This window comes from Pomacea canaliculata, linkage group LG11 (genome assembly GCF_003073045.1).
Source record: "Pomacea canaliculata isolate SZHN2017 linkage group LG11, ASM307304v1, whole genome shotgun sequence".
Classification (NCBI taxonomy): domain Eukaryota; kingdom Metazoa; phylum Mollusca; class Gastropoda; order Architaenioglossa; family Ampullariidae; genus Pomacea; species Pomacea canaliculata.
In genome coordinates this window covers 3,225,330-3,234,973 of record NC_037600.1, presented here as the reverse complement: position 1 = coordinate 3,234,973, position 9,644 = coordinate 3,225,330, and the positions used below count along the sequence as shown (strand labels likewise).

General features: G+C 41.1%; 1 protein-coding gene across 1 annotated transcript; it reads left to right on the top strand.

The window, feature by feature from the left end:
* The first annotated feature begins 2,982 nt into the window (after nt 1-2,982).
* Nucleotides 2,983-9,083, top strand: LOC112575342 (mucin-7-like). The gene is made up of 7 exons (XM_025257122.1): nt 2,983-3,302; nt 4,068-4,147; nt 4,957-5,143; nt 5,428-5,469; nt 7,105-7,142; nt 7,670-7,759; nt 8,313-9,083. Exons 2-7 carry the CDS (start codon nt 4,081-4,083, stop codon nt 8,690-8,692), a joined length of 804 nt encoding a protein of 267 aa, XP_025112907.1. The 5' UTR covers nt 2,983-3,302; nt 4,068-4,080; the 3' UTR covers nt 8,693-9,083.
* Nucleotides 9,084-9,644: the final 561 nt, after the last annotated feature.

Genomic DNA, 9,644 nt, shown 5'->3' with positions numbered 1-9,644 from the left:
AGTGATAGTAAATCATTTCCCCAGGGCAAAATGAGAAACTCAAGGACAAGCACCTTGTTATTTAAGTTATAAAACGATATCCAGACCCGACGGTTACAATTTCATGCATCTTTACCCGAGGACATCTTTGCCACCGCTGTACAACTACGACTCCAGGGGTAAAACAACATCACCAGAGTCTGGACATCTCTTTTTAACTTCGGAAACAAGAAGCTTGTCCTTGAGTTCCTCCCTGTTGCCCCAGGACAAAGACTTGCCCTCGCTTTATTGCTCCCTGAATATTTTAATGCTTTCTGAAAGTGTGTTCTATCCTTTGTAAGTATGAAGCCGAGGTCAGGGTTTGGGTGGTTCTATTTTAGTCGTCCTTGTGATCTTTTTCTTTCTTTGTTAGTTTAATTCTTTTTTCTTTCTTTTAGTCTTTTTTCAATTCTAGATCTTTCTGTAAATGTATAAAAGCTGTCCAGAATGTCTCTGTCAGCGGTTTCATAAGTCTTTCTACTGTTCGCAACTTATTAAAAAGAAAACAGCTGATACTTATCTGGTACAGCAGGTGCAAGCCAAAGTATCAAAGGAATAAGTATTCAACACCGAACAGCCCTACAAAGATAAAAACTAAATTTATTACCCCTGACATAATATTTTTTTAGTTTTTTAGCGTTTTCTGGCAAAACTGAAATGCGAATGAAAGGGTCCAACGATATTGTCTTGATTTTATAACCTCGCAGTTTATAGTGTTTCACTCAATAAATTGTGTTTCCATTACTCGACACGGCTTTCATGTACACCTCTTCTCAAGCCATAAAACTGGAGAATACAAAACTATCGGGTTTCAAAAATTTCATATCTAGCAGCAGATTGTTTTCATATCACAGTCCAAAATGTTTTCTCTTTTAACTGCTGATACGCAAATATATGGATGGTAGAGGGTCCAAAGCATGTTTACCGTTGCTGAAATCTGAGTTAAAGAGCAGACATACACCAAACATGACATAATCGCGGCTCAGAAACATAAAACTAGAATTAAGAAAGTAGTCCCAGTTAGCCAAACCGCTTTAAGAGGATACACGTACACCATGAATTAAAGGACTACAACCATGAACACAGAGAGGCCAGATACAATCCAATGGACATAAGCCCATGTAAACTATATAAGAATTATCAATAAAAATATGATTTATTAACTCATCATTAACTGGCCAACACTAAAGTCAAGCAGAAAGTTGAAGGGTCTTGACAATGTTTTTTTTCTGGTCTTTATTCTTTAAGTAACGAAACTTCGGACAGAGGTAGCGATGATAGGACCTACTCAACTGAGGTACATGTTCTCAAGAGAACTGGAAAGCGTCCATCAACCAAAACCCGTATTTCCGACATCACTGCTACTAGCCGATGCTTTAATTATGTGTTGAAAGTGATTCATCACCCCTACACCTAAATCCTCTGATGTATGTAAACCGGATGACTTACCAGAGTCGAGGTGAAAAGTTGACATTAGGTCAGACCTCAACAAAGAAACGAGCCCCCAAAATATACTATGTTGGGTGTTAGAGGACCTAGTCTAGTATATGGCTCAAACCTCTTTCCTAAGTGATCACACCTGCAAAATACACCTCCACCCCCGATAACTAACCCAGCAGGGGGAAGGGTTGGGTAAGGAGTTCAAGCCAACATAAACTTCTCTAAATTGCCGGAACGCTGCGTGTAACTAGCTTACCTGGGTCTTCATCGCCAACAGGTAAGTTATTCTACGCGATCTTCTGTAATGATCGTCACATTCACACCAACTGATTACTCTAAACAACCGAGGAGACAGCACCTAGGTGGGGTCAGAGTTCACACGTACTCATTGGTCACGACACTTCACCCTATGGCCGGTCCCGTTGTGTCCTCGACTTGACCTGGGACAAGGAATGAAGGTGGGGAGACAAAAATACCCGGGGCTGAGATGTTCCCGATAGAAGCGATGATCGTCATTATCGATAAGGCCACCTGCTGTCTAATGTAATGTAAACGATACCTAATCTCTCCAACATCCGGTCATAACCATTACTTCTAACTTTTTTTTTATTTGGAGTACCCATGACAACGCTCCTGCTTCCAACTTCTTTAGCAGTTTAGTGGAGGTTTCAAAGGAGACGACTGTTTAGACTGTGGAGCTTCCTCAACTGTACAGATAGTGGAGAAAAAGTTGGTCGAGCTAAAAAAATCGCGAACTTTGCCGACCAGAGGGCCAACAATGTTGGTCAAGTCGGCAATGTTCACTGACTAGCAAGTCCTTCACACCTGGCTTACATTCCCAAGTAATGCTGATATCCAACAAACATTTATTATTTATTACTTTAATGCGACAGCAGCACATTTGACAATACTTGAATGCTGTTTAATTTGTTTGTTTGCTTCATTGGCGATGAAGTCATATTAACATTGCAAACATCCTTCAGAATTCACAAAATTTGTAGGTGACAGCTGAACGACCAATACATAAACTATGAATTTGTAAACTGATCACTGATTATATTGCCTGAGTAAAGACTTAAACATTGATAATCCGACAATAACCAGGTAAACAAAGACCTACGGGTACGCTGGCTTTTCCCCCTTCTTCTCACCTAATAGTGCGAAAATCACCGTTAGGTGGCAGCACTTTCTAAACCTACCTACCAGCCAACCAACTTTCTGAAAAAATTCACAGTAGTTTGTGACATGGTGTTATTATCCTGAATTTCTCAAGCATATAATTAAAGATGTTTATGCAGGATAAGACCTTTGCTACCTGTTGGCTATTGCGTGATACGACTGTGATTGTGACATCGCTGAACATTATCGTCGTGTGTGCCTGGTAGCCCCTGGGCTCTCAATAACTTGTGGGATTTCTTTTGCCTGTCACCCTATGTTTCGAATAATGACTGCAAGCGTGTAGGTGTGATCGAGTGGTTGTGAGACAGTGTTTGAAGACAGAAAAAAATTACAAAGAGGGGGAAAAAAGAAAGGAGGAAGAAGACGTAGGACATTAGCCATCCCAAACTCCTCAAACTGAAACTCATTATGTTCAATTGCCTCTCTTAACCTCCATTATCTTTCTATCCCTCCTGCGCGTCCACGTCACCCATGCTGGGGATGAGGGCAGCATTTTCCACGCTTGGAGGGTCACTGGCTTCAGGCGAATAGTTGTACCCCACGCCCAGGTCTACGGTTTGGTATTTGATACGTTAAATCCGCTTCGGTGGTTGTCGCAGCTCCATTGCTGGCCATCGAGCTTCACTGGACTGAGACCATTCACTCGGACGCACACGCCGGCGAAGGTACGTGATTTTTCCGTGATTGTCTTTTGTTGAGATGTACTCCTGCACACGCACGCTGTCATTCAGTCAAGGAACAAAAGCTAGAATATCGGCAATAATAAACCAACCGTTCTAAGCACTAACACGCGCACGCACGCACACATTACAGAAACAAAGTAAAAACATTGATGAATCTAGAAAACCGAAAATCTACAAGAAAAACAAAACACAAAAAAAAACCCAAACCAAACCAAACAAAAACAAAAACAAAAAAACAAAAAAACAAAAAACAAAACAAAAAACCAACCAAAAAAAAAAAGAAAACAATAACAAAAAAACGCCAAAAAACCCCCAAACAAACACAAAAGCCCCAAACAAACAAACAAACAAACAAACAAACAAACAAACAAACAAACAAACAAACAAACAAACAAAAACAAACTAAAAAACACAATAAAAAACAGAACAAAATTTAAAAAACTGAAACTCATTAAATTTATCGTTTTCATCGACAGCAACATTTGAGACCGTTTGTTTGTCTTTATCGTACCGCACTACTGTCGCATGGCTGATCTTACAAATATTTAAAAAATTGTATGAAACGTAAATACTGTTGCTAAAATAAATTAAAGATGTTGTGAGATAAAGTCAGTCCGTTTCATTTTATCGTTGCGACTGGCGTTCTTTTGATCACAGCCATGTCGAACGATATTCGCCTCCTGTTTTGAAACTAAAAACCGAGACAAATAATTTGTATCATTAGCAAACGAATCTGTTTTGTTTCAGGACGAAGAAAAAAATGGCCGTTACCTGGGAAACTATAATTATTCTTGTTTTGATGTATCAAGCTGCTGCATCAGGGTTCGGTAAATACTTGGCCTGCTTGTTTTCTTGATTTCTTGTTTACATGTCTGCATAGGTTTTTTTATACAGCTATTTTATACAGCTCGGTGTTTAGTCGAGTGATAGATCAAACGGTAAGATAAATGGAATTCACCACGTGTGAAAATGTATAATTACTGCCTCATGCAGGATGTAACCACCACTCACCCCAACATCATAACTTGAAATAAAAAACAACAAAAAGTCTCTAGGCATTTAGAACGAGGATGGCATATTAAAACTGAAGTATAAGATTAAAAAAAAAACACGGATAAATCTGAGGTCTCGTGTTGCGACATGCCTGTATTAAAAAAAAATTAAAAACCAAATGGGTAGACACTTCAATTAAGCTTGCAGCTTTACTAGTATATATTTTTAAATTATGAATCAGAAATATCTTTTAATTAAGTTTATCTTTAAATAATTATAAGAAATGACGATAAGCACTTTTTTTTATCTGTCACACAGATAATAAAAATAAAGAAAAAATAAAGATGTATGTATGACATATAATAAATAATAAAGCAGCACTTTGTATGTCCTAATGTTTAATTTCGCTGGCATTGAATCTTTGCCACTTATTAAACTATCCATTTATGCATTTAAGTTTTACGAGTTATAGAAAATGTTACCTATCGTTATATTTACGCGATGCGTTGGTCTTGCCCTCCACGATCTAAGAGCTTTTAATAATTTAGCTTTTAATTTCCAAGAAAAATTGTTTCGTGTACAGGAGCACTGATTGTGTGAAAAAAAATAATAAAAAATAATAATAATGATGTGTACTGTGTAGTCCATCGCTACTGCACGGAGGACTGCACAGGTCTGGCCAGTGGTCAGTACGGTCACTGTGACCTGTGTAACCGCTTCATCTACTGCGACCACAACATCCTGCAGGTGACCTCTTGCCCCAAGGACTACACACATTACGACTGGACCATTGGGGTGTGCGTCCACCACTGGGACTCCATTCCCTGCCCGTAAGCTCGCTCACACTTCTTCCAATTTTGTCCTCTTTCCGTACTTTAGGGATTTTTGTAGATTTGTATCTCGAGAACGGAAATCGGCGAAGGATTCACTCATATTTTCGAACATAACAACTGGTAGCAAGCTTTACAAAGTCGGTAGAGAAACCTGCATTTTATGAAATCATTTGGTTAGGAGAAGCTCCCAGTGTAGTTTTACTGCGGTGTAGCCACGTGACCAACTAACCGGAAGTACAGAAAGGTATGGCGGACTATAATGACAGAACTTTTTTTTTCAGAAAGGACTGGAAGCCTGCCCCGAGAGTGAGAGGGTCCGTAAAGTAAGCATGCCAGAGGTTTTATTTCACTTTATTAGCTACCTGTTGTCATGTTGAGCAATCACGTTTCACTCTGACAAACACCCTCACAGTCACACAGACTCAACAGACACAAACGCCGATTGCCGGCGACGCACCCAATCATCCCTCACTGTACAAACTGGCGCGTTTATTAATGACGGGGAAAAAAAAGGAAATAGAGAAAGAACAGAAGAAAGAAGGGTAACAAGGGATTGAGGAGACAGAAGAGACAACCCCAACAACCAGGCAAAGCCCCCCAACCCTGAATTGGAGTAACGACGAGGAAACGACGAATGGAAATGTCGATGGAGCTTGCTGCTCGTGACGTGCGTCCTTCTGTCGCTCACAGTTCAAAGACTCCACCGTCACCGCACGTGGCAATTACGTAAAAAAATGACGTAAAACGCAGTGATGTAGAAATTCCCTCACTTCCCTGACCTCCGTCTACCTCCTCCCGCTTCACGCGACGTCACAAACGTGTTAAACGTTATTAAATTATTACGTGTTTAAATTGACGTCAACAAGATTATTATGCGTATTTGTGACGGAGACATTTTAACACAGATTCTAATTATAGAACGGGCTATTTCAGTATTATTTGTGACGTCATTACAGTTTTGGTTTCAGAAGCTTGAAGATGACTAATGTATCACTGAGCCCTTTGATGCTTTCTTGTTACTTCGCCTCCAGGCTAAAAGATTTACACTGAGATTGATTAAAGCTGATTAAACCAGTGTTCAGTGAGGTGTACAACTCGTGCTTTGAGAGGCTGATACAATCACACACAAATTTTATTCATTCTGAGCCAAGATTCGTCCTTCGTCTATTCCTTGCCTGGGTGCGCCAGGTGCGGGGGTAAACAGTTTTCATGTCCCTGTGTGGCATGGAAGTGTTCAGTTAAATGCTGAACTTTCTGTCTTAACCTTAACCAAACCCAGTGTTGGTGGATGGTCGGGGTGAACCCTGAGGATGGATGACACCACCTGCCAGCCTCATCTCATCTTTCTCTCTTCTGCCCTCATTCGGAAGAAGTTCCGCACTCATGCATAGGAAAAGGTGTATCTGAGTTCAGGGACAACAACACTGACCTAATTTTATTGTTTTTTTGTGGTTATGACAACTGTTTTATGCTCAATATTTTTTTACGCTTATGAACTTTGAACCCGAGGGTACATAGGTGATGTCACTAACACGGCCAAATCACTCAGAAAAAAACATTTGACAAGCTTTGACAACCTTTAGTTTCCTTTCATATCTTGTGCATCTTTACCGTCCTCCCTTCCGTTTTCTATGTCAGTGTTTGGTCATGTTCGTCACAATGTTGTCAACATCTTGTTTATTTGTTGTGTGCGAACCTGTCGACTCATTTGCAGTCGGTGAACACGACGCCTTGGGCTCGCCTCCACACGAAGACGTGAGCTTTATATTGTCTTTTTCCTCCTCTTCTTCTTTTTCTTCCTCTTCTTCTTACGGTGAACGTCAATCGACTAATGTAGGTCGTGTACTGTGATGTTGCGATGGTGTCCCTTTTTCATCTGGTGCACTGTAAATGCATCCAAATGTGTATTTTCAAATAGTTTTATTTTTGTTTTAAGATTTGTTTTTTGTTTGTTTCAGTAGCGGAAACTATCCACCAGCAGGTATCACCAGTTACGGTGAGTTTCCAACCTTTTAATAACCAATTTCCCTCTGGGGTAAATGTTGTCTTAACCTCGATGCAATATCGATGTGTATCGGCGTCAAAGCGAAATACATATACGTCAGTAGGCGTGCTTCACGCTCTCTTGATCAACCCTGAATGGTTTAATGGTTGTTGGATGCTTGTGGGCTGACGAGATCTGAACCCTGGCCTTTACGATTCTCGCTTTAAAGGAGACAAGCAATCGTTGTTCCTGTTCTCACACTGAGCTGATGTTCTAGTCATAGGCTAACCGAGAACATACGGTCGGTTAGGATTTATATACACCAGACTTGGAACCACTGCATTTCTCCTTATAAAGGGTTAATAACTTCACCAGGCTTACAATAAGTGTCATTACTGACGATATGAAATGTACGGACGGCATAGATGTCAGTCATGATTTAGGGTCAAAATGGAGGAGATGGGAATGAAGATGTTTGAATGAAGATAGCGCCACGTCTCGCTTTATTATTTTTTATTTTTAGTCACTCTTATTTTAAGGACCAGAGAAAACAAGACTTCCCAAACGAGGAGGACAAGGCTTGGCTGAATCTGTTCCTGAAGATAGAAAGAAAGCTTCAGTATACACAGGTAGGTGTGTGTATGTGACGTGAGTGTAATAAAAACTTGAGACTAAATCAAAACAAGGCAACAAAACATAGAACATAGAGATCAACTATGATATGTACAAATACGGTGGTTGATAACTGTATTGATAGGGTTATTTTTGTTGGCTAGAGGCCTGACAACATGTGGTACATGTTTGCTTTGTCCCTGCAAGTAACACCATTAGCTGGGTAGCAAGCATCTGTAGGTAATTAAAGGGTTTGGAACAGATGTTGTAGGAGGATCTGGGGGTAGGTTGTTCTAAAGAATACTGCAAGAATATTTCAGGCTCGTCTTGACTAGGTCAATTCTAGGTATGGGAATATTCAGCTTGAGAGACCCTCTTATGTGCGTGCGTCTGTGTGTGTGTGTGTGTGTGAGAGAGAGAGAGCAAAGGCGTGCAGGTACAGGATGTAAATAGAGTAGTTAAAGACAGAAAAGGAAAAGAAAAAGAGGGTGGAAAAAAAGAAAGTAGAAAAGTAAGAGTAGAGTCCCCTGTATGGCAAGGAAAGCCGTCACCAAGTAATTCTATTTACAGCCGCTGGCGCACCATACGAACCACCCAACACTGACCCCTATCCTCCAGTTGTTGAGGTGCCACCGCCGCCACCACCACCGCCAACGACAACCAGGGCGACAACAACAACAGCAACAACAACAATAGCAGCAACAACGACGACGACAACGACGACGACAAACCCTCCAACAACGATAGCAGAAGCGGCATCTTCAAGCGGCGAGGCGGCGCGGCTGACGGCGCAGAAGTCGTGCGGCACGCCCTGTCACGCGCAGTGTCCCACAGGCCCTAAGGCGCAGGTGTACGTCAGGTGTGGCGACTGCTGCTACATGGTCTGCAGCCCCGAGGGTCAGCTCCTGAGGGAAGCCTGCCCTCACCCCAGCGTGCGAGCTGGACAGTAGCAGCACTTTTACTGTCCTTTCTTCTTTCGTCCTTCGCGATCTAGAGAGTAGCTCTTAAACTGCTAAGCGAAAAAAAAATTATCTGTAAATTAAATGTATCTCTTTTAACATTCAAGGGCTTAAACATTCTCTCAATACTTAAATGATGACTTCCAGAGAGTTCCAGAGGACAGCCTCGCTTTTGTAAGATGTGTCAGAACTGTCGTTGGCAAACTCTTGTCTTTGGTTCCCGAGCAACAGTTGCAGTATCGATGTTCTTGAAGTTATAGTAAGACGAGAGTAACATGTGCAGGCGCCTGCACTGTAGCTCTGTTAGTGACGTCACCCCGTGACCTTTTCGTGACCTTTTACCGAAGGTTTGCTTGTGGAGAAATAAATCTGATATAATATCGGTGGCCTTGTTTGTCTTTTTTGTCGTCAAAGAAAGAGGATATAGAATGTGAGCTTTGTTTGGTGAACAGCTGTCCATTCAAACGATGTACTGGGGAAGCAAATAACCAAGTGGCTTGAAAGGGTGTGAGTTCGATTCCTGTTTGGGGCAGCGAAAAATTCTTATCTGTATAACCAGAACTCGTTGTTATTTGTCTCATTAGCAGCCCCTGTCACCAAAACAATAACTTATGGTCGTCAGCTTTTTATATAGGGTGCAGCAAAGCATGATTGACCTTTACCTCTGTGTCTTCTCTGTTTTTTTGTACTTCCTCTTCATTTTTGCTCATCCTTCTGTTCCTACACATTAACCTAGCTTGTGCATTAAATTCTGCGCTACATATATCATGATATATATACACATATAACAATGATCATCATAAATCAGACCTGAGATCCGGCCCGCCTTCTATCTTTGACCGGCCCGCCACTATATATACTATATATACAGTATTGGGTAAAACTGAGTTAACTATATTAGTCCGGCCCTCTAAAACGATCCCCTTGGAAAAATTAATTGCCC

Coding starts and splice junctions, on each gene's coding strand:
- LOC112575342 (XM_025257122.1), top strand. CDS start 4,081: ATGGCCGTTACCTGGGAAACTATAATTATTCTTGTTTTGATGTATCAA. Junction 5,144..5,427: donor TGGGACTCCATTCCCTGCCC/GTAAGCTCGCTC, acceptor TTTTTTTTTCAG/AAAGGACTGGAAGCCTGCCC. Junction 5,470..7,104: donor AGAGTGAGAGGGTCCGTAAA/GTAAGCATGCCA, acceptor TGTTTGTTTCAG/TAGCGGAAACTATCCACCAG.